Below are 25,134 nucleotides of genomic sequence, written 5' to 3' on the forward strand. Positions count from 1 at the left end.
CTGGGGGGTCACAAGGCTCAAGCTTTGCTAAAGATCTGCAAGTGGGAGAGCAACATATGTTGCAGAGATAGTTAAGCGGAACATAACAGTTGCCAAACTGTGGAAAACATAAACGCAATGCGATTACATTTTTTGTTAGCAATCCCCTTCTCAGTTGGAATACAAAGATCTCCACTACACAAGTAGATACACGACAGGACAATTCTGTCACAGAGTATACTTTGAAAGGCATTACTACTGGAGGAGTACTGGAGCATAAAGGAAGCTTTCAGCTCTGGAATTCCCTAGCTATAAACAAGCACTAGCTGAAACCAAGCCTTCTAGATGAGAATAACAGCTATCAAAACCAACTGTGCCCATGGAATACATCCCCAGCAACAGGCAGGCAGCACAGCCTTGTCTACAAGTTTATTCCTAACCATGACCAGGCAGCTCTGATCATCATACAAAGTCCCAAGTTTTGGCCATTAAAATAAGAAAAGGACTTTAAAGACCTGAAAATCTAGGGATATTATAATTAGAAGTGTTATGCAATGTGCACACTAAAAGGGTTAAAATCCTGTCGTGGTTTAAAGACAAATACAAACCCATACTTTCTTTAGCCAATGTTTTGCCACTTTGGAGAATGATTAACACAGTAGCACCCCACAAGAAAGGCTGTTTATTCTGAAGCTTCAGGTTGGATTAAACTGCCAACAGAAAGGTATCTAGTCCGTAACTGGCCCCAGAAAGAGTACTGGCCTCCCAGAGCTGAATGTCTGCTCTACACAGATGTGCCTAATAACTTGCAGCATCTGTAACTCCTGTCCTTAGGCAACAGAATCCCAGCCCAAATCTACTTAAAAAAGCTCAAGGTTTTCATCATTTTATTTATGATACAGAAATAGTTTAAGTTCTTCTTTTAGCTGTAGTAAGAAAGTATAAAGCAGTGTCAAGAAGATTCAAGATGTAACTGGTAGCAGAATCTAGCTAAAAAGTCTGAGATTAAAAAAATATATTGCAAGAAATTGACTGTTGCAGAATGGGAAGAGAGCAAGAAATCTGCTTTTCCAGTTTACGTTTCCTCACTGATGCAAACATGCTAAAACAGACGCTCCAGCCACACACAGAATGCACTAACCCACAGAAAGTATAACACAGCTTGTGCACCACCAGGTCATTGCCAAGAGCATTACTTTATACTCAAACCAAACCTACTCAATTACTTTATACTGAAACCAAATCCACTTAACACTGAAGCCCTGACTACTGCAGGATGAATAGGTGGTTCAGGAAGTTCAGGAAGTGCTTCATCAACTGTCAGCTACACCCCAGCAAAAGCTTAAGCTTCTACTGGAGGAGTAGGGCAAAAACTTGAGGAGAAGAGGAGGGAAACAGCAGCCTCACCTATCGGATTTGCCACGAAAGTCCAAACTTTCAGTGCCCCATAAAGCTGGCACTTTGTTTAACAACATTAATTCTATGTACAGTGCACAGTATTTACCACCTCCCAAGAGTTTATCTGTTTCAATATCCCATCACTTCAACTACTGAAAATTACAAAAGATGAAAGCAATGTTTCATGCTTTTTGCCACGTAACACTGGCAAAACCAAGCCATAATGCGCAGGAATAACATAATTTTGATGAATTTCAGTCCCTTTATGGCCATCAGAAGAAGCATTTATCACAAACATGAATCCCCAGCTGGGGCATCTTATCCACATTATAGAAAAAAAAAAATGGGAGCAAATATAAGAAAATTCGGCAAAATAAGCCAGGCAAGTAAAAAAGCTCTCACCTGAGCTCAGGACTATCTTATTCATTAGGCTGTTGTCTCATAGCAATACTCATTGCTACAGAGTCACCAATGGCTCATCAAATTAGAACTGCCAGGGAACTTCTACTGCGCTTTAAAGTTATGGTAAAAAGGAGAGTTACATCAATTAAAGTGCCAGACTGTTGGTGACAGGTTCCAGGTTTATATCCATCTTCATTATTGATTTACTGACTTACCCTGTGGTCAGGCAGACCACAGCTTATTAGCAGAAAGCACTGTACTGCACGAGTTAGCAAAAGAGCACAATTCCATCATCACAAGTATTTGTTCAACAGTAATTAGGTCACGATCTTGTCATTCTCCAAATTGGCTTTTCCTGAAGATAGAGACCGTAGCAATGAATGCAAATATTTTTATTGCAGACATGTTTTATCTGGCTCCCACATTCATTTTCTGGCTTTTATGCTGATCACATCCCTCACTGCCTTTCAGGTTTGGGCTTAATTAAAAATAAAAATCAATTAAAAAAATACTTGCTTCTGGTTGCTTTCTTCTCATGACAACCCTTCTCACTCATATCCTTCTTAATGCATTCTTCATTATCCAGTTCAGAAAAATATAAATCAAGGATTTATCACGAGTACTCAAACCAGCCGCAATCCACCACTGAAAACACATGTCATTTTTCTGTGGAGAGAGAAAAACAACTCCACCACCACCATTCAATTCTTTGTTCTAAAGTCAGCCAGTACTAAACAAACAAACAGCCTGCACACTCCAAGAAAAACTCAGAACACACAGCACACCACATCCTTAATTATGGAAGAACAAGGCATCAAGTAAGACTTGCTGGTGGCACAGCTAATGGCACTATGTGCACACCACGGCTGAACCTTCTAGTAGATCCTCTGCTGCCTATGAAACAGCAAAGACAACAGCCACTTCTTAGCTGACAGCACTTTCTCACTCCTCTAGGCAGAGATCTACTCCATTGTGTTTGTAGAAAGAATGCCTTGGATTTCCCATTCCTTAGGAAATTAGGTTTTTAAAAGCCAACATACACAACCATGTACTTTAGAAGTGATCTGGCTGATCTGAGTGTAAATGAAGAAGTGGCAGAAGCTCAAAGAATTTTTCTTTTTTTTTTTTTTTCCTGGTAGGTGACCAAACATTATTCACAAGTGGGACTGGTTTCCTTCAATTGCACGTTTCCCTCTCATGGCAGGCACAACAGCACCTGCACCAACACTGAGCAAACAGTAGGTGAGGTTAGTAGTCAGCTGCTGACAGACGGACTGTGTAAGTGAATGAACACTTCTCATGTCTGCTAGACCCAAAAACTATGCTTTTTTCCCTCCCCACATAAACACACACATATAAATCCTCACCCACAGCAACATTTTCCAAGGAGAATCAATTCCCCACGCTGGCTCTCAATATAGACTAACAAAGAACCACGCTTGAGGGCACTGAAAGGGTGCAGTAGCTGCATAGGCAAAACACACACAAGTGGCAAAGCCAATTTGTCAGCCTGCCCTCTTCTTCACACAGCCTTCAGTTTTCAAAGCCTTCAAATCTTCAGGCCTTTAGTCACTTCATTAAGCGTGATGAAAGATGACCCATGAGCCTGGAAACTACAGTATTCCAGTGCCTGAAGGAGCCTACAAGAAATCTGGAGAGGGACTTCTTACAAGGGCTTCTAGTGACAGAACAAGGGGGAATGGCTTTAACCTGACAGAGGGAGATTTAGACTAGATATTAAGAAAAAAAACCTTTCCTGTGAGGGTGCTGAGGCACTGGCACAGGGTGCCCAGAGAAGCTGTGGCTGCTCCATCCCTGGCAGTGTTCAAGGCCAGGTTGGACAGGGCTTGGAGCAACCTCGTCTAAAGCAAGGTGTCCCTGCCCGAGGCAGGGGGTTGGAACCGGATGAGCTTTAAGGTCCCTTCCCACCTAAACCATTCTGGGATTCTACGTTAGGAGTAAGGCAGTGTGACTGCATAAGCTCTGACAACTTAAGAAGCTAGGCAAGAAAACTCAAACCACGTTATTGGAAACCACTCATCTAACCAGGCTGGCAAAATAACTGCTAAACCCTCATGCCTACCAACTGCAGAACGAGCTCATTTTACCATTTTCAACCCCTTTTTAAACCGCTTACCAACTAGCGTGCTACCTAAGACCACGAACAACCACTGCACCGCCAGGCATTGATCTACTCGGCTCCCCTCGGCGGCAGCGACAGCCGCGGCGGGCCGAGCGCGCAGCCCCGCCACACGAGGCCGCCTCCTGCGCCACGTTGGCGCGCCCTCGGCTCGGCGGCGCCCGGCCTTCGCCGGGGGGAACGCTGGAAGACACCAGAATAACGGCGAGCACCGGGGCACAGGAGCGCGGGCAGCGCTCGGCGGCGAGACCGGGGCGTGAGGGGAGTGCGTGGGGGGGAGGACACGGGGTGAGCACTAACCCCCGCCCCTCACCAACGGCCGCCGCGCGCGACGTGCCGGAGCGCACGCGCGGGCCAACGGCCGCTCCGCCGGGCCGCTTCGCTCCGCCCCGCCCGCCCCAAGCCACCCTCCTGCGGCGCCGGGTGGGCAGCCGGCCAGGGCCCCGGGAAGCGCTCTCCCGCTGGGGCAGGGCGCGGGCAGCCCAGCCCCGTCTCACGGGTGGCACCGGCCACGCCTCTCTTTCCCCTCTTCCCACTCCCCCCCCCCCCCTCCGGGAGCAGCAGCTGCTTGGGGGCCGGGCCTCACCCGACCCTTCCCGGGCGGGGAGCGCGGATGCGGAGCTGCGGGGTGGCTCGGCCCTGTTAACACGACCCCCGTCAAGTGACGGCCAGCACTGCCCAGCCCGTAGGTCCGCAGCCCCGTACGGAACGGGGCGAGGTCAAGCCGAGCAGAGGGCAGCCCGTCCCGCCGCTCCACACCCGGCCGCCCCGCTCCCCCTTCGCCTCAAGCGCGGCCCTGCAAGGGAAGGGAACGCGCCCATGTGATTGGGCCGCCGCGCTCACGTGACGCGCACGCCTTACACCACCTCCTCGAATAAAACTTCAAGACGGCGGCGGGGGAGGGGGAAAACGAAGGGGAACGGGGAGAGGTGGGGTGGGAAGGGGGGGACACACACGGGACCGGCGGGCAACGCCCCGCAGGGTACCGGCTCCTACCTGCCTGCCGCCGCCGCCGCCGCCGCCGCCGAGCACCGCCCGGGCCCCCGCGCCCCGCTCCTGCGGCCTTCGCCTGCCACGCGCCACCTCCTGCCGTCCTCATTGGCTGCTGCGCCCCATCACGTGCGCCCCTCCCTTGCCCGCCGCCCCCCTCAGGCGGGCACCGGGAGCGGGGCAGAGCGGGAGGCGCTCGGTGCGGAGGTGTCGGGAGCGCAGCCCGCGGCGGTCCCGGTACCGCTGCCTCACGACGCCCGCCAGCGCCGCGCCCGCAGAAGCGCTTCCGCTCCCTGCCCTCCGCCGCGCCGCGCCCTTCGTGCCCCTCCCCCGCCCCTGCGCGAGGCGAACACGCCGCTCGCGCGTGGGCCGCACGGACGCGCGGTCGCCGGTGGCGGGCGCGGGTTCGAAACCCCCCGGGGTGGCGCTGAGGGGACACCGGGCACGGGGGCCGGTCTCGCTGCTGCGGGGCACTCGGCAGCGCGATCCCCGCCGCCGCCTCCCGTGGGCGCTCTCCTCCCGCGGCTCCGGTGCTGCCTTCACGGCGCAAGGAGCCGCTGCTCGGCGCCGCCCGGCCTGGCGCCGGCTTCTTCGGGGCCCTCCGCGCTGGGTACGGGCGGCGCTGGGCGCGCCCCGGCTGCTGTCCCCGATGCCTTCGTTCGGCCGCGCTGCCTCGTCCGTCGTTCCCCCCTCCTCCCAGCGGGGCTCGTAACTCCCTGCAAAATGGGCTCATCCGCATCGGGGTGTGATGTTCTGGTGGTTATTGGAGCGCCGGTGGTCGCCCGCGGTGTGGTTAACGTGGATCATAAACGTTTCCGTACCTGTGCAATGGTGCTTGTGCAAAACCTCGGTCCCCACAGGGCTGCCAGGGCAGGTGTGTGTGCTGAGCCCGAGCAGAGCTGCACCGGGTTAGCAGGGAGCTATCCATGTTACAAGTGGAAAGAGTTAAGCAAAGGCTCTACAGCTCTTCTGCATATGGACATACTCAATAGTACCTGTAAATACGACAGCCCTGTTCAGCTGACACACCAGGTGACTCTGGAGATCACCCTCCAGAAAGTCTATATTGGGTCCAGAATAACATAATGGAGCAAATGCTGAATTAAAAACTACGCAGATGTTGCCCAGAGAAGCTGTGGCTGCCCCATCCCTGCCCAAGGCCAGGCTGGATGGGGCTTGGAGCAACCTGCTCTAGTGGAAGGTGTCCCTGCCCATGGCAGGGGATTGGAACTGGATGAGCTTTAAGGTCCCTTCCAACCCAAACCTGTCTGTGATTCTATGAAAACAAAACCCTTTGAGCTATAGACAGCACAGGCAAAGGCAGACGCCTGAGGCTGGATGAACTTGGCTTCAATCGTAACCAACGGAGAGGAGTAACTGCAACAAAAAACAAGGCGAGGACTCTCACACAGTCTTGAAAACTAATTCCAGGTTGACTTCACTATAGGCAGATCACATGTGCTGGGAGCTAATTAAAAACGTAAACAGGAGGTGATGGTAAATAACACCACAGCATAGCCCTGGGCTAGAATTTCTGCAGTGGAGGTCTTGGCCTCGAAAGATGCTCAGTCATGGCAGCCATCGGCATTCCCCAGGCATGGAAATGTTACTAAGAATTTGTGACAACATGTCCAAGGAGTCTGTGAGGGATGTGAAAAGGGAGATATCTAATTGGGTATAGATTCATACTTCTACGAAGTCGAATTTCCTTTGGAATTGATATTGAATTGAGTGCTTGGATCCCAGGTCACTGAGAAGCTCAAAAATGTCTTCCCTCGCCTATTAGAGGAATTTTTGAGGAATCCATACACAAACGTTGAAGGTTGCAAACACACTAAGCAGTGCATAAGCTAAACCTTTGGGAGGCGTTTGCAGTCTTGCAGCCAACATTTGGGAGCCTTTGGGTCTCACCTAGCAGAGTAAGCACTGGTGGGTTTGGGTTACGTCTGTCTGGAATCCACGAGCAGATTGAAGGATAGACCACTCCTTTGAAATCCCTGCCTCTGTAAAGGATTTGGTGCCCCATTCCCAGCCACAAGATGTGCTTTAGCTAACAAGCCAAGTAGAGGAAACATCATGCAAATGAAATTCGCCATCAAATGTAATCATGTTGCAAGCCCAGGAAAGAATGAAGAAGTAACACAAAGACAATCAAAGATGCTTGGGCTCTGGACAAATGAAAGATAACACGTGCAGGGGAAGGAGGTCATTGATATTTATTTCTCAGGGGGAAAACGGCATTTTGACTGGAGCAGTTTTGAAGGAAAGCTGATGGTGTTTGTGTGAATATCATGGAAATGAGCCAACCATGTGATACAGCTGAAAAAAAGAAAGTGTTGTTTTGGTCTCCAAGTGCAAAACCCATCCTTTATCTGAGAGAGGCAGATCTTGCGACTGCTCTGCTGAAGAAGCTCCTATGCCAGTCAGATTTGAAAGCCTTAATTTGAAGATGTGCATGTAATTTGAAGCAGAGATGCCCAAATTATGTGTTGAGGTTTTGCAGAAGAATTCTTCGCTGCTTATGCCTTCTGCTTTTTTTCTTCACAATGAGCAATTTTCTGGCTAATCAGTTTGGGTTTTTTAAAAGCTAAGTATTGTGAAGCTAGAGTTCATTGGAGATTCAGGGAGCTTCAATAAGTAAGGAAAAGAATATTCCTCTTCTCCCACTCCTTTTCTTTAATCATAAATCCTTTAAAGGGGGAAAATGGGGGAAGAGTGCTACCTGTTCTTCCAGGGGTGTGTTTGCTGGGGGACCACACTGCTCTTCCACACCATCAGTTCACACAGAGGCTCTCACTCACTGTCCCACATCTCCCTTCTCTTCTGTTCAGCGACTGTTCACCGTGGGTCTCCTCCCCTGCTCCCTGAATCAGATCCCAACCTTTCCAGTTCTTCCATTCCCACTCATCACAGCAAGAGTGATAAAGTGGGCCTGTCGATCCATTAGGAGAGTTCCCACTGAGGAACATATTTAGGAAATAAAGGCATATGCTTTAGAAAACTGAGCAGAAACAGGCACATCCTTTTCGAGGAAGAAATCATGCAGGTTTTGTGTGGGCTGAGGTGGTGGGAGGAAGGAAGTGTGATACAAAGAGAAAGGGCGGTGCTAAATCTGGTCTGTGCCTAAGGCTGGCATTTTATTGCCAAACTCATTACCTGGTGTGTTTATTCCTGATGACTGCAGAACTCAAACCCGGATAAATCAATTTTGTTCCTCCATTATGAATATCCATTTATAATTAGTTGCAATGTAAAAATAATTGCATTTAAACAATAATAATTACATTTAACTACAACCACCACCACCCTTGTGTTTGAAGTATGTTATTGAAATGCTTTAAATCAACCACCGAAAGTCTGCAAAATGTCAGAAGTAAGGATGCAACTTCCTGGGCGCTGAATGAGTCAGGGTCATATGAAGAAAATAATGTGTGAACCTTTCATGAAATCACTATTACGCACATGGGAGCCGGATAAAGAATACTGAGATAATTGTGAAGTTGGCATTTACTAGCTTTCTAGTGTCAATTTTACATCCCAAATAAGGACCTTCTTATCTGAATGCATAGGAAGGGTGGCTTTCTAAGAGTTCCCTAATGTTGTTTTTATTGGGCAAAGTTTTAAAAAGGATCAGTTGTCTTGGTTACACATGGAGCCGCTGCTGTTGTGCATCATTGTCACGACTTAAGCCTGAACTTTCCTTTTATACCTTTTAGACTTTTATACTTAATGTCACTGGGGCTGCAAAGGAAGCAGTGGAATTGCACAGCAAGAAAGGTTCTTCTTTCCAAAGCCTGAGGCCAGGGATCAGCCACTGGGATGGGAGGGGTGAGGTTAGGAGGAAGGCCTGGCCAGATTTACTTAACTAATTCTGCAAAGAAAAACATCAGAAGTGGAAGGCCTGCCCTAGCTTTATTGTTGGTTCTGTTTCACAGATGGAATGCAGCCAACCAAGAGCTCACTTGAGGTCTCCAGACTGGTTCCTCTAGTAGCCTTCCTTCTTATATCTTCCTAATCAGTGGTCAGTGGTTGGTGAAGACATCTCTGTCTCTGGACACACGTGAGAGCCTGCGCTGCTGAGTCTGGGCTTCTTCTTTCTGTCTTAGAGAAGAGTGCCAGTTGGTCAAATCCTCCACAGGGTTTTCTGTCCCAGATTTTCCTCCACAGGGACAATTGTAACCTCTCAGTTCCCAAACTATTGCCTTCCCTAGATCAAAGAAGACAGGGCACAAACAGGACTGCACTTCAGACCCTCACGCTCTGTCTTTCTACAGAGAGGAGATGCACTGCAGCACCCAGACAAGGGGAGCTGCCAGCTCCAGCTCCTCTCTCTGCAGTGCACTCTTGGCACTGTGTTTACTTAAGGCAGAAACCTCCCAGGAATGCATCTGTGGTGAGACACTTGCACTTGGCTTTCTTGCTGTGGGCCAGTTCTTGATGGCTCAAGATCATCACTCCTCGAGGGAACAGCAAACAGCCATCCTGGTGCTGCTTTTCCAGCCTTACTGTGTCTCCCAGCTGCTTTTTTCAGCGGAGGCTTGGCTCTTCTGCTGTGATAAGCCTTGTCAATTAGCCCAGTCTTTTTTCTTCTCTCGTTTTGAACAGCAGCCTAATAAATGCTTCCCTGCTTGACTGACTAAACCCCACCATCCCCAGGCACCTGGCTTTGTGCTGCTCTTCCCTACTGTAATGAGCAACTCCAAAGGCAAGGACTTAAATTTTCCTCCCATCAAAGTGGCAAGGAAGGAGGATGCAGGCGCAGCTCCCTGAAGGCAGACTGTTATCGCAACAGCAGAAATCTGAGACCTTTTAATAAATGGGGGCAGGGGAGGGGGATAAATCTTTCCTGAAATATCCTGTGGAAAACATTGCACAGCCAGGAGGAGCTCAAGGCTGGATCCCCAACCCTGGTTTCATGAGGGCCGGTGGCAGGCATTGCGCATGGCCACTGATGGCTCCAGCACTGGAGTTTCTCAGCACTCCATACACACAGATCCCCTTACAAGAGAGCACTGTCCTCCATACATTCAGATCCTGTTGCAGGGGACACTGTGGGGACCCAAGCACTCATCCAAATGAGGGAAACTCCTCTGGAGACCAAGCACAAAGCACAAGCTGCCAAACCCCTTGCATACATCTGTCAGCAGCAGTGCAAAAGAAGCTGTGGTTTTGAGCCCCCTGATTCCAGTGCTGCTGGCTGACCTTCCTGTAAGTGCCAAAACCACTGGCTAGCTATTAGAACTATTTCCTTGTGTGTTGGAAGTGCTGATGATTCTTCAGATATGTGAAGCCAGTAGTTCTCATGCTGCAATATCCTCATTCAAAGCAGCTTTGGGAGGCCCCAGACATCAAAAATGGCACTAAAAGATAGACTGTAGCCTTGCCCTGCAGCCTCCCCCTCCTGCCTTGCACCACTGCAAGAGGACATGAAGCTGTAGTGTGAGGTGCAAGGAAAAGCTTAAGTGGGAAGAAGCTGAACAGTCACCATCGTCTGTGGGTTCATCTGCACCGAGGGAAAGGTATGGTGAAAACAAGGCAGTGCCTTGCTTCCACTTGCAATAGAATGTTGTTGGGGAGGCAGAAACACACCTCACCCTGCTAATGCATGGAAAGACCACAGAAAGCCCTGTCTTCTCTCAGATGTTACCCCCATTCACACTGATGTTGAGCTAAGAACATCTTTATTTGCCACGTTCACTGTTAGTGACACTCTGTTGCCCAGACCATTTGTAAGGTGTTTACTGAGAAAACAAATCCATTAATTTTTTCTCATTAGAGCCTTCCTGGAACAAAGGCAAGTGCAGATTTTCTACATTCACAGATTTCTGATGCCAGTAGAAATTAGCCTAGAAACAGGCAAGCTGTAAAGCATGATGTTGAACCATTGCCAGCCTTGTGACGGCATCATCCCATGGACTTCCGTGAACTGCTGTGCATTGCTCCTGCTGTGGCATCAGCATCAGGGCTCAGCAGTGCTAAATAACACTTGGCAGCTGAACAGGCACGAGGAGAGAAACCAACGTCAACCCAGCAAATCATCTTCACCCAGGAGAGGGCAGGACATAGCGTAAAGGCAGGCTGGGTGCGTTTCCAGATTACACACTGTGTGCTGCTTCTCTCAGTTGTGTTATTTTCATGCCAGGAAATAACCTCTGATGATCTCGGTGCCATTCTCACTGATTTACACCAGTATCAGCAGTAGGTGATTCAGGCCTGTAGTGCAGGAGGCCTCTGGGATAAGTTCCACTCCATTGAGACAATGATGGTCAGATACAAGAGCGTGAATCCTCAAATCCTCGCAGTGTTCAAGGCCAGGCTGGACAGGGCTTTGAACAACCTGCCCTAGTGAAAGGTCTCTCTGCCCATGGCAGCGGGATTGGAACTGGATGAGCTTTAAGGTCCCTTCCAACCCAAACCATTCTATGATTCTGTAATAAATTACAGCAGCACAGCCCCCCCACCAACAGCTCAACAGCAACATTTCCTGGAGTATATTAAGAGGTAAAAGAGGAGAAACACCGAGCCACGTTATTTTCTGCTATAAATAGGCTCTGCTCCTCTCATTTGGATCCTTGCCTGCTGATGCCGGCAGAAAAAAAATGGCCCTGAGCAATTTAAGTGGTGACCCAGCAAGATTTCATCAATAGGTGGAAAACATGGGAGCTATTCTGCGCGGCGAGCCCAGCCGTTGCCTCAGGTGCAGCTCAGCGCATCAGCTCCCATCCGAGTGCACTGCGCAGCCGGGAGTGTTGGCAGACAAAGCTGGAGTGAATCAGGCGGGGAGAGGAGGAGTGTAAGAAGCCACCGGCTGTTGGCTCTGCCGGAGATTTCCACCCCCACAGCAGCGCTGGTAGGAACACGTGCCCCTGCTGTGTCCTTTCTGTGCATCTCCTGCTGCCTTCGCTACCCTCAGCAGCGCTGGACCCGGGTGCTGGGATCCCTGATTCCAGCAGAGGGGAGCAAACAGTGGGGAGATGGGTCTTAAACAGCCCCAGCTGCCTGCTGAGTAAATGCCAAGCCTTGAGGTCAGGGTTTGACACAAGGGTTTGTTACAACCAAGGGTTCTGCCAACAGCAAAGAGCCTGCTTCATTCCAGGGTGCAGTTTGGGTCCCCTGCATAGCCCTCAAGTTGCATCTTCCTTTGCCCTTACACCCTGCAGCTTGGGTACAAGGCTCACAGACACCAAAAGGCTGTTAAAGCTCAGTTCCTTCTTGTATGCCTGCAAAATGTTTCTGCTCCTGTTTCTCCTTGTGTATGTATCTTTGTGCAAGAGGAGGGATAATGTAGACAAATAATACCAGAAAATGTATTAATTAGGTCTGAACCTTACCTGATATTAGCGCAGGCATGCTGCTGCACATCATCTAGCAATGCAAACCTTGTTTTCTTTTAGCTTCTTTTAAGGTAATTTAATAAGAAGAAACAAGGAGAGGCAGCAGTGTGTGACCAGAAGGCTCTGCTCTGGTTAACACCCGCATCGCACAAAGGTGGCTGTTGCAGAGACATTCATTGGTGGAGCAGAAGTAAAAAGCCAGCAGCAGTCTCCCATGCAGCTCGGATAATGACAGCAGCCAGGATCCTTGTCATATGTATTAACTAAGAAAGCAGCCACCTTCCGAAGTTGCTGAGCTAATTGCCATGTTACGGTGTACAGACAGCGCTTCTCTCCAATGCCCCACCTCATTTTCTTACAGCTCCCACTTTTTGGCACCTTTACTAGCACTGTATACATCAGCATATAGTGCTGATATATACATATCATATATATATATACACATATCATATATATATATAAGCATATAGTACCTTATATTCCCTATTAGATCTCTTTCCTCTTCATGAATTCCTGCTTCCTCACATCACAGGCTGAAAAGAGCCAGCTCCTACAAAGACTCTTCTGGAAACAAGCGCCATGCCATAAAATCCCTACTGAATCTAACAAAACTTAAACCAACAAGCACCACCTATTTCCCGAGGTCAAACATTTCTTTCTGTTCTATTTTAAGCCAGTGAAAAGAAACTGATGGAAACCAAAGCTGTTTAGATGCTTTCCAAGCTGTGGCTGGAGACTCATTGGAGCACCCACCTGGAAAGCTGGGCTCAGTGGCAGCCAGCAACCGTGCTGCTGGAAAACCTGCCTCCTAATTTAGGTCCTATTGTCAAACATGACCAAAAGGTGTTCCATTTCCCCAGCCAGCCACACTTGGGAATGACGTGGCTTTGCATGCCTCAAGCTGGAGAATCCACGCAGTAATTAGTAAGTAAGGAGTCAATCATCTTTGTTTGGTCACTAGTCCTCAGTGCAGTGATTGAGGTCTGATTCATTCTGATGCAGAGTTCCTTTTATATGACAGAACAAATGCAATCAAAACCCATGTCCATTGGTCTTTTCTGCTCTTGGACTAAGTAATTGATCTTTAGCTCGGTTTCCCATGGTAACAAAGCTTTCTGATCACCAGCTACATATGTTGGCCCTAATAGCTTTTGAATCTACTGCGTCATTTCAGCCAAATGTGATGGGAAGATTGAGAACTGAAGGATGATGAATTTCCTACAGGTTTCCTGAAAACAGGCTGTGTGTGGCAGACCCCCTTAGTGCCACATCAGTACCTTCACTGCAGGTGGAAGTCCAGTGACTTTGTATCAGACATCAGAGACTCCACAAAGGGAACCGCTCTTGTAAGTACCTCATCTAGGGGCAAGCTTCAGCTGGAGCATTCAATCCCCTGTGGGATGCAAATCCATAGGACACCAGGCTTCCTTTGCTCCAAGTGTTTGTAGAAGAACTTGTTATTTTAAGGGAACATATCAGGGGTTAAATAGCAAATCAGTATAAACTATGTGTGAGGGTCCTTCACAGAAATCCCTTGTAAAAAAGATGAGAATTTGCAGAAGTTGGTGGCTGTTGAGCAGCAGGGGAGAATGAATACTGTTGGCAAAATGAATGTAAATCAGGAAAATACCTATGTGCAAAGATTGTTCCTTTCTCCGGTCAGCCAGGCTCAAGCTTCTACTCAAAACTAATTGCATTTGGCTTCAGGGGGTGTTTTTACTACATCAAGACTGTAAGACTTCCCTCCCAGCACAGGTCAGGAAGGAATGAGGCAGGTCCCAGGGTAGCTGTACATTAGCTCTGAGGTATATTCACTCACTATAAGCACCTGCTGAGCTGTCAGCCCTGAGTACACTATTCCCCACAGCGTGCAGGTATTGGATCAGACCAAAGCATCCCTGTATCTGCAGGCAGAGCTGCTAGTGCAGCCCATGATCTAGGGCCTGTCTGTCAGCCTGGCACTGGAGCTGATGGGAGCATCTCTCCTTATGCATTAACTACCCCTGCACAACACAGATGATGCTGTGAGCTTCTGCTCTGCCTGTGCTAGGCACTGTGGGGTCACGCTGCCTCAGAACCCAGCTGGTAACTGCCCTGTGTGGCTTGAGCCTGTGTTAGAACCATAGAATGGTTTGGGTCAGAAGGGGCCTTAAAGCTCATCTGCTTGGGAGGATGGGAAGAATTGCACGGCTGTAGCAAGGCAGGGAAAAGGGTGGTTGTGGGGGAAACATCTGGTTTAATTGGGAAACCAGTGTGCCAGGCTGGTGCCTAGGTCAGAATGGTTGGGCTAAAGGGTCACAGAGCCAGGGCAGCTGTGTACAGCCTCTGCACAGCTCAAGAGCAACACACTGCAGAGCACCAGGGCTGTATCCTTCACCAAAACACAAAGCCAGGCCCCACCTCAGACTGTTGCCTGGCCCCAGCTGGGCCAATGCCCCCTCTGTTCTGGGATTTCACATATAAAACTCCTCATCTCTGCTTCCCAGCTCCCTCGTTTGCTGTCTTCCCAACTCGTCCTAGCTGCCCCCATTCTAAAATCTCCTCCCCTACCTCTTTTCTCACTGGCTCTTCTTGTGTTGTTTCTCCCACACACAACACAGCCTGATTTGTACCTGACCTGACCAGGCTTGCGTGCGACAGGATTAAATCATCATCTGAACAGATCCAAGGGGCATCACTGGGCAATGGAACCTTAAAATATTAACCAAATCCGCCGCTTCGTGCTTCGGAAGTCGTTTTCCTGCATTGCAGATGGGGGGTGAGCGCTTGTGCCGTTTACCATCACTCTTCCTCTCTGTGTGAGCTGGCAGGCAGAGGGCGTGCAACGTGCTGTTTGCTGATGAAGAATAAAAGCGTGAGGTACACCTTTTCTTCTCTGCGAGCTGGGAATCCAGGGGCTCTTTTATGTTGTGCTTGGAACATCTGACTCAGCAGCTGAATTTTACCTACTGCCTCCAAACCTCTCCTCCACAGAGAACACTGCCAGTGGTTTGATGGGTGCAGGCCAGTCTTCAGGGAGGAACCGGTGCAGAGGCTTTGCATTCCCAGGTATGGTGCAGCACATAATCAATAAGGGCTTCTCCCCAGGCCCCTATATAGTGGTGGCCGTAGAGCCCATCTCTTTGTGGAACCACTGGTCCGTACCCATCTCATTTCAGCCTTCACAGTCTCAAGGTTGGAGCAATGCAGGGTAATTGCCATTTGCAGAGGCCAAACATGTTCTCTGCCTCCAAGAAGTAACTTAATTGTGCTTGGTGATGGTTTTCAGCTGGGGCTGTCAGATTCACTATGCTCCCACCCATTAAGTGAGCATCATCGCAAACTCTGCCACAGGTAAGAGGCTGGGACTCAGACACAGGACAAGTTTTATTATTAAAAAAATGCATAAAAACTAAAGACATGCTTCCCAAAGTTAGAGTCTGTATGTACATCTGCGCTTCCCAGGCAGCTGCAGGGAGCATAGCCTTCTGCCCTCACTGTAACCTGCACCGCACAGGTTTCTGTTACCCTTTGTTAGGTGTTATCTTCTCACCTGCATTTACACCATTCCAGCTGAATGAAGAGAAAACCCTGTGCTGCCTGGGGCATAAGATGGTGCAGTTTGTATCTCCAGCTTAGAAACTGCACTGAACTTCTGGAGACATCTGTAGGACATTGCTGCTCAGTAGGAAACTTTACAGAAAGGACCCATGCCCAAGCCCCCAGCTGAAATTTCCCTTCCCTAGGAAGTGTTCTCACTAAGGGCTGAAACTGGACCTGAATTTTGTAGTTAGCCCCAAACTTTACAATAAGCAAACACTGGACATCAAAGGGTGGAGTGTTCTGATACCAAGCCTGCAGTCTCATTAGACTTATTGGTCCCATCTTTGCCAGCTCAGCAAATGATGACATTTGTGGTATTTGTTTCTGAGGAGGAGCAATGTGGAATCCCAAGTCTTGTGATACTGCTGAGTTTTCAGCTCACTGGAAAGAAAAGAAATGAAGATCTAGGAAACATTTAGGATAAGTAGAATAAGATGTAACTGCGCTTCCTTGCTGGGAACCACTGCACAAAACAAATGCTGATTTACAGTAAAATATTAAATTATTAAAAACCACACAAGCGTTTGCAGTTATAGTGAGTCAGACATACTGATTGGAAAACAAAACCAAACGCAGAGAGCAAAACCATTCATTTTGCCCTGTCTGGAAGGCTGCAGTGATACTAGTTTATGTTCTGATGTGGCTTTTACAGCGTGCCAGAAGACCTCCTAAACAGGAAGGCCAGTGGTTCTCAAGCTTTTTCATCATGAGGACTCTCTCTTCAGAAAGAGATCTCCCCGCTGGTCCCTTTCCTCCAGCTCACACACGTTCCCAACACCGATTTCACAGCTTTACTGCAGCAGCTACAGCACTTGGTTTGAAAAAGTCATAGGACTGATAGAGATTAAATGAACCCTATTTAAAAGCAAATGCTGAATCCTGCTCCGGCTTAACCTGAAGCAATCCTACCATTCTGTATCATCTGAGCTGTCTCCTTCCTCTCCTGGAGGGCAGCACTTAGCATTAATTAGCACTGTTTCCCCATTCTGCTAGGTCTTCTCTACAGCCTTTCCTTTCCATCCCTTTGAAGTTGGATTCTGCTCTCACACATGCCAGCTGCTTTCCTTCCCTTCCCATTTTAATGCCAGCTGCAAGTCTGGTCAGGCCTGAATTGGCATCAAACAGAAGAAAAAGAAAGACATACAGGAGGTACGTGGGGCGAAGAGGGATGCTGCATTTTCATTTTCTATAATTTCATCCCTCATCAAAACGTCTGAAACTCTTAAAAGAACCCCAAACTGAGGGAGCACCAACCATCACTGCATGAAATAAACCAGATGTTCAAATTCAGTACGGGGTAGAAGCAGATCCGCAGATCAGTTTGAGAACCACTGAGGTAGGCAACAAGTCTCGGCAGTACAGGTCTCGGCAGTACTGCTGAGTGAACGCAAGGGGAATTCTGCCCTCTTGTCCTGAATGAGCGTAAATACCCATTAGTGTTTTCGGAGGTACCAGTCCCAAAGTCACGCAGCCAGGATCGAAGACAACATCTACACAAGAGCGAGCACGGACTGAACAGAAGGTGTACTCAGCTCTGATCCAGCAGTCAGTGAGGAGCAGATCACCCACTCTGCCCACCTTAGCTTTGAGCTCCTTTCGGTGGGATGCAATCAACCTGCAACCCTACCACCCTCCTCCCCCAAATCCAAGGTGCTGTTGGGGTTTCGGTCCTTCCATGCCATCCGCCACTGCAGCCCACACAGGGGGTGGAAGCTACAGAAGCTGCCCAAGAGCTCTGGCCACTGCTGTTCAAAGCCATTCCAGATCTGGCATCAGAGCCCCAGGTAACACAGCACCACATCCCATCCCAGGGAAGCAGTGTCACTGCTATGTACAGGCTAACAACTTTTCTCTCCCTCTGTCTCCAGCTCATACAGAAGGCTTTTGTCCTCCCCTTCCTGCCCATCTGGATGCCTTTCACCCTCGGCATCATCTCCAAGGCACAAGGGGCTCATGATGTAGCGATAGTCACTTGTGACAGCAGCAGCTGCCCCAGCAATGGTGTCTTCACCGTCCGTGTTCCCAAAGGAGGCATGCAGAGCAGGGTCACTTGCAGATGCCTCTTTGTCCTTCCCAATGTTGACATAGAGAGGATCTTGACTGGAGGAGAGTGTGGACATCCTCCCCCGAATCATTTCCAGCTGGGACCGGAGCACTCCAAAGCTGGGGCGTAGCTTGGGCTCAGGATGCCAACATCTGCACATGAGATCGTAGCTGCAAAATAGAAGGTGACAAGAGCAGTGAGAAGCAGAGCAGGCACCCCTGCACCTCTCAACTGGGGTGCTGCACAGTTCAGCTTTAGAAGCACAGACACTTTCCCCAAACCCTATCAGCTTTGGCCTTGCACAGGTGACAGCACGTAATTCTTTGTTCCTTCCCATTCTCATTTTGGTCAAAATCATTATTTAGACAGTAACAAAAAACCCCAAAGCCCTGCCAAAGGATGCTGAGCTTCTTGATAAAAACCCCATTTCACTGCCTCTGGAGAGCTAGAAGAGGACCATGAGTGTGACACCATTTAGTAATAGCTTTTGAATTTATTCACACAAACCCCATCCTGAACAATCTCTGCTGTGGCTGAATCCATCCCTCCAAACTGTAGTTCAAGAGCAGATGAAACAAAACAGGGATCCAACTGTGGGAGGTGTGAGTTATTTCCAGAGCATTATTTTTCACACCATGTTGTCTCAGTGCTCCCGGTGCCAGTGTTGCTTCCCAACAGGTTGACAGTAAGACTGGAAAAAGACACAGTGGAGGGCTGTGGAGGAGCGGACAACAGCTTCGCTGCTGGAAGAGGGATGCTGAAATGGCCTTTCTACTATAAAGGCACCACGACGATGCAGATGTGTTCAGTGGTGTTACCAGCCTTAGGTCCTGTCCTGCAGTGTTTCTCCTGCAGTCAAACACCCACCACCTCAGCTCTGGTTGCCTGAGGCCCAGTGTGAGGAGCCAGAATTATAGAACTGTAGAAAGGTTTGGTTTGGAAAGGACCTACAAAAGTCATCCAGTCCAACCCCCATGAAATCAGCTCAGGCTGCCCAGAACCACATCCAGGGATGGTGCATCCACCACTCCCCTGGGCAACCTGTGCCAGGAGTTTACCACCCTCATTGTAAAGAGTGTCATCCTCACACCCAGTCTGAATCTCCCCTCTTTAATGTAAACCATCACCCCTTGTCCTATTGGAACAGGTCCTGATAAAGTCTTTCCACAGGACGCTGCTGGCTCTGATGGCCTGTGCTGGGCAAGGGGTGAGGAGCTCTGCTCCCCTGCGCTGGCTGGCCTCCCTCCGGAGCCCACTGGGCTGGAGCACAGCCAGAGCCATTGTCCTCCTCCTCTTTGTGCATCACCCACCAGACTGGCAGCTGCATTCCTATGGCGTTATTGTTGCCAGTTCTGCAGGGAGCAGGAACAAAGCACAGTGCTGGCACTGAAAAACACCGCACACAAATGAACCTCAGTTAAACTTGTAAACGGGAAAAATCTGATATGGCCTTCACTGGGAAATAAAGCGTTTCATGATGGCTTTTATTTTACTTGTTGTGTCCCTTGCTTGCTCTCAGCTCTACAAGATTGGTTTTGATCTCACACTAGTTTTACAGAAAGCTTCTATGATTCAGTCATCTTAATCCTGATTCACGTCCCTCACAAACAGTAGAAATAACTCTAAATGCTCCAGATAACACGAAAACTTGCTATTCTGGGGCGCTATTCTCTTTTATCCTCACTGGCAAACAGCAGAAATTCATTTGAAGAAAGGTAGAAAACTACTGGCTGTAATGAATCAGCCCAATAGTCCATTTGTCCCAGTACCCTGCCTCTGACAGTGGCCAGTATCAGGCACTCGAATAAAGCGCATAAGCTGACTGTGAGCACTGCAGTGAGATCTTTCTGGTATATTCTCTCAGGTCTCAGTAACCTGTAGCTCAAGGGCCTCTCAAAATGAAGGCTGTACATTTTCAGTAGCCTTTGATGGATTTTCCTTCAATGCCTGTCAGACTTTTTAATCTCTCCTCTACTTTTGGCATCTATAACATCCTATGGCCATAAGCTCCGCAACTTGCAACCAATGCTACTCACAGCAGTCAAGCTGCAGATACATAATATATTTAAGCAGTGGTGTAACGATGTTTTCATTTAAAAATAAGGAGGAGTTAATATGAACTGCTGAGAAGATAAAAGTGTACAGCTTTAGTGACGAGAGTACAGATTATTCCCTATGTGGAAAAATGCAGGAGAAAGGAAACTGCATGAAATAATCCACCTAATATCAGAGCAGGAGGGAAGAGGAAGGAAAGAGTAGCCGCATGTTGTCCATGAGGCCACTGCCTCTGCAATCCAATTTCCTCGTCATCTTGCTAGACTGCTCTTCTATTCAGTCTTCAGAGTGTGCTATGAAACTCATCTCCTTTCTCAGATACTGGCCTGAGAAGGTAGGGAGCAGTGAGTTTCTGGAAATACACTTACAGTTTCCACAAAGCCAAGAGCTGCTTATGTTGACACTGTTCAAACCCTTGAGCCAAGTTAGCTGCTTGTGCAGCTACCACAGGTTCCAGGGAGCTCTGCCAGCAGAGAGTATCTGGTAGCTAACCCAGAGACTTTCTAGTGAATGCCTCTGTGTACTGGAAAGTGGATGGATTCAGATCAGCATCCCAGCCAGCTGCCCCTGTTTCCTTCCAGCGAGCCAAGCTTCTCAAGGAATCATATGTCAGCAGGGCAAGGAAGTACTCACACATCTTCCAGGCACTCCGGCGGCTGCTTGAGCCTGTTCCCGCTGATGAGGTAGTTGTAGATTTCTGCATTCTCAATGCCAGCATAAGGGGTTTGCCCTCGGGTCACAATCTCCCACATGGTCACCCCGAACGCCCACTGCAAGGGAACAGCACGCAGAACAAGTGAACAGATAGTCCCCCGCTCGCTGGGGTGAGGTTTCAGTGTGCTCAGGCTGTGCCAACCCTCCCAGCCAGGGGTAATGTTATGTGAGCAGCAGTGATGCACGGACTATCTCTAGCTAGAAAACAAAGAAATGACACATCATGTTGGGAGACAGCTGAAGGCTCTGCCTGGCCCTATCCTGCAGTGGAGCACAGGAAGACTTGGGAGTTACTGCGGTCTTCCAGCTGCAGATCTCTCCCAAGCATCTCATGGTTCTTAAGCTATCAGTTTTGTGATTTCCAGCTGTAAGAGGATTTGGTCTGGGGCTCACACATCAGTTTAATTCATTGAGTCAGATTCTGAGTTACTGGAAATGCACAGGCACAAATGAAAGCAGTTTAGGCAATAAGCAGGGCAAGGAACAAACCACTTACGGCTCATGTTCATTTGTGCTCTACACTGCAACAGTTGTACATTTAAATCAAGTCACAAGGTTTGCTAGGTGCAAAAAATGATCATTTTCATAAGCAAAAGCCTGTCCAGTGTCTATGGTGAACTGGCTGAGCTAGCAATCACCAGTCACTAAACACTGTTCACACTGGTTACAGAAATCACCGAGCAACAGAGCAGCCAAGTTACAAGGTACTCTTGGTGAGCTCTTCAGGGACACTGTGACAGGGATAACTGGGAAGGCAAGCCCACAGGCCTGAAGGACAAAACTAGTGTGAAACCGGATCAAATGGCAGCAAGGAAGAGGGGAGAAGGTATCAGAACTAACAACCAAAACCAAAAAAACCTCAAAACCAAGCAAACACAACCCCAAATAAAACAAAGGGAAAGGAAGCAAAAATTCCAGATGAATGGGTTCAGCCTCACTCTGCAGGGGAGAAGTTATAGGGGAATGTCTAAGCACTGATTTATTCACAATCTATGAAGTTCCACCAATACCGTCACCTTCAAATTGTCATGCAGAAGAGAAAGCAAAAGGAATAAGAGTAGGAAAGAAGAGACTGCATATAGAGAGAGGAAAAGAAAGGAGATGGGGAAAGGTGAATGCAAGCTGGGGATAAGCACTGAAAAATGAAGGACCAAAGAACAAGAGGAAAAAGGTTCATGACTTCTGCCATAAACCACTTACACGTGTTTTTAGTCTTGAGTTCTGACAGTGCCCAAGACAGGTAGCACTGTCCCTCAAACACAAGGCAAACTCCCCTTCTTGTCACCAGGGCCTTTTCCCACCTTCAACGAATACAGAAAGATTCCTCCACTTCAGCAGGAATACAAGTGATTCCCAAATGCACGAGCGCAAAACTCACCACATCGCTGTGTGTCGTGTACAGATTGTCTGCCAGGCTTTCCAGAGCAAGCCACTTCACTGGCAGCTTGGAGGCACAGCCCTGGCGGTAGTAGTCTCCGCTGTAGATCTTCTTAGAGAGCCCAAAGTCTGCAACACTCACGTTCATGTTCTCATCCAACCTAAGGGAAAGTTTCCATGACTGAGGAAAGCATTTAGAGGCCACCTCAGGCAACACAAAGCCCTGTTATGTCCAGGGAACTGAGGTACATAGATCACCAAGTATTACCCAGAAGGATAATGACTTCATCTACTTGATGACCAATGTGAAATAGTTTAGTGGCCTCAAATCAGTTCCTTGGGACTAACAGGGAGATAATTAGGACTAAGGAAGTAAGGAAATGGCTATGCTCAGATGGTCTACTTTGTTACGCAAAGTGAACTCAGGTACTTTCTATAGTATCCAGGATTGCCAGAGGACACCTGCAGTGCTCACTGCTGTCACTAAGGCATGCACTGTATATAGGCAACCAAACAAAGCATAGGGTGCTTGCCTAGACTGGCTGTTACAACCGCTCAAACTAGATCTGCCACATCTTTTTTCCAGGCCTGGTTAATGGTCTAAATTGCTCTGTCACTACTTAAACCTAGACACATAGTGCAAGTAAAGCCCACAAAGGAAGGTTTCATGCTCCCAGGCCTCATAAAGGACTCCCTGCTTTCCCCAGAAGATGTACTGAAACAGGCATTCAGCTTCCTCTAGAGGAAGTCTGTATTTTCTAGATGTTTAAAAATAGGAAATCAGGATGGGTTTCTGGTAAATGCCAGAGCAGGCTAACCCATCATTCTTCATTGTGAACACCAGGCTCCTGTCTGTGCATCTGGGAATTCAAATGCCTTTGGAAATCTGTGTCTCACTGAGGATTTTACCAGTTGTCGTGGTTTTGTTCAGAGGCAGATTTCTGTCTGACAGTTCTGTACTCTGTTCTCAGAGGAGAAGCAGAGTGGAAAGGATATGAAAAGGACTTTTCTTCCATTCGAAGCAGGCAAGGCAGTTTGGGGACGAGAGCAGCAATGTGGGATCATACAGTGTGTTCACCCTGCAATCATTTCTAAAGGCATTCTCCACAGGCTGTCAGGGAAATTCTACATTTCTTATATTGTGATAATCAAGTCCTCAAATAGATACAAGAAATACAGACTCCAGGCTACAGTGAAAGTTCCTTTCTCCTAACACAGCCAAACCCCTTCTCTCCTCTTGGTTGTATTATATTGCGGAACAAATAGCCCACGCTGACACACAGTCATTTGAGTGACTAATGACAATTGTACAACTCCACGAAACTGTATGTGCAGAACACGATGGAAAAGTTCCTTATAAATAGGGTCTACGTGGAAGCTCAGTGGGACTTCAGGGATTGCTCCGTGCTCCCAGCACTGCCCACACCCCCCCCCACCCCCATGGCCATGGCTCCCTATGTCTACGGTCACTTAAATGCAAGGACCAGCATCCTTGGATGGGACCCGTCTCCTCTTCTGTCACACAAAAGGCTTCTCATCCCCCTCTCACACACTCTGGTCCTTACATGGATCACTTACATGCAGTTCCGAGCTGCAAGGTCCCTGTGTATGAAGTTTTTTGAGCTCAAGTACTCCATCCCACTGGCAATATCAATCATGAACTTGAGCAGCGTCTGAACAGGCAAGTTCTGAAAGAAAAAACAGTTCAAGTTCTCTTCCTGGAAACTTTCAAGCAAGCATGTATGGCAAAACTGCAAGGTTTTCTGCTAGCCGACTGAGCAGGGATGGGGCAAACAGGGAGGGGATGGAATAGAGGAGTTGGTCCTCAACAGGCATGGAATGAAATACTTCAACATCGCATCTCACAGCTTTCTCTGCTATTAAAATCCAGTCAAATGCCAATGCCTTGGGGAGACCAACCCTGAAGAGATCCGAGTACATTCTCTGAAAATCCATACCCTCCCAGAAGGAATTCTGCAGTAAAACACTTACAAAAGGGTTTTCCCCAATCCGTGACATCAGCAGAAAAGCATGAAGGTCTCCATGCTTCATGAAGGGCAGGATCACCATGGGAATTGGGAGACGGCCCTTGGGACGGCTCCGCAGACTGACTCCTAATGCGGACACACATAGCAAAGGGGTTTTAGCAAACACATCAGACCCAAGGGCGATCTTACAGGCTGCTGTGCCTTTTCTCTTACAAATCTGGAGGAAAATGCACAGTTTTGGTGGGTAGGGTCCATGCTCCAAGCTTCTCTGCAGGGCTTGATGCCGGGAGGTGTTAAGATACCTTTAACTCTGTTTACAGAGGCAGTACTGCCTCTCTGCTCTCCTGGCAGGACCGGCTATAAATGTTTCTAGGATCACTCCAGACCAGACTGCCCCAAACCTCAGTCTCTGCAGAGCAATCTCCACATTCTGTATATTGTCTGTTCCATAGTGCCCACCCACAAACGTCTTGGTTCCTTACTTTGGAAAGGCACGATCTCCATTCACTCTATATGTCTACCAACCCATCTGTCCACAATTCACAGCAGTTTAGACTTACCTCAGCCAGCCTGAGTAATACTTGCAAGATCAAAGAAATAGCTTAAGAGATGCTTACTGCTGGTGCATGAGGGCAAGTGTCGTGACCACTTATACACGCCCCAACTCCCTCTGGGCTCAGGAAGAGTGCTGATGCATGCAGGACTCCAGGCAGCACAGAGGTGGCTGCACTAGCACTGCTGTTGTACAGCAGTGAGGGTGAGCGTGTGAGGCTGTGTGGGATGGTGAAGGAACAGGAGGTGCTCTGTGGCATAGGCAGCAGTGCTGGCTTACCGATCAGTTTAGTGACATGCGGGTGGTCAAACTCCTTCATACATGCAGCCTCTCGCAGGAACTCCTCAATGTCAGTCGAGGTGAAGATATCCGCTGGGAAGAAAGTGACTGTAAGTTTGTTTCCTTGGTGGGTGGCTCCTCCGAGGGACTTCACACATAATGATTATCAGACGCTTGCTCTTTGTGGCACAGCTCATCCTCTCAGACCTATACAGCTGGATGAGCCCGTTTACAACAAAGCAGAGCCTGACACTTTCTCCTGGGATGGGAGCAGTAAGCACACACCAGAGACATCTGGT

General features: G+C 48.6%; 1 protein-coding gene across 1 annotated transcript in view; it reads right to left on the reverse strand.

Moving 5' to 3' along the window:
• Positions 1-17,663: 17,663 nt before the first annotated feature.
• The window catches only part of TYRO3 (TYRO3 protein tyrosine kinase), a gene marked incomplete at both ends in the record, with an annotated part of 39,354 nt that continues 31,883 nt past the window's right edge, over positions 17,664-25,134 (reverse strand). The window contains 6 exons of the mRNA XM_080617989.1: positions 17,664-18,039; positions 20,558-20,694; positions 22,017-22,176; positions 23,594-23,703; positions 24,008-24,129; positions 24,836-24,928. Of these exons, the coding sequence (XP_080474115.1) occupies positions 17,664-18,039; positions 20,558-20,694; positions 22,017-22,176; positions 23,594-23,703; positions 24,008-24,129; positions 24,836-24,928 (998 nt within the window). The remainder of the gene's footprint in view (positions 18,040-20,557; positions 20,695-22,016; positions 22,177-23,593; positions 23,704-24,007; positions 24,130-24,835; positions 24,929-25,134) is intronic.

The sequence above is a fragment of the Psittacula echo genome, assembly GCF_963264785.1.
Source record: "Psittacula echo genome assembly, chromosome: 5".
Lineage (NCBI taxonomy): Eukaryota > Metazoa > Chordata > Aves > Psittaciformes > Psittacidae > Psittacula > Psittacula echo.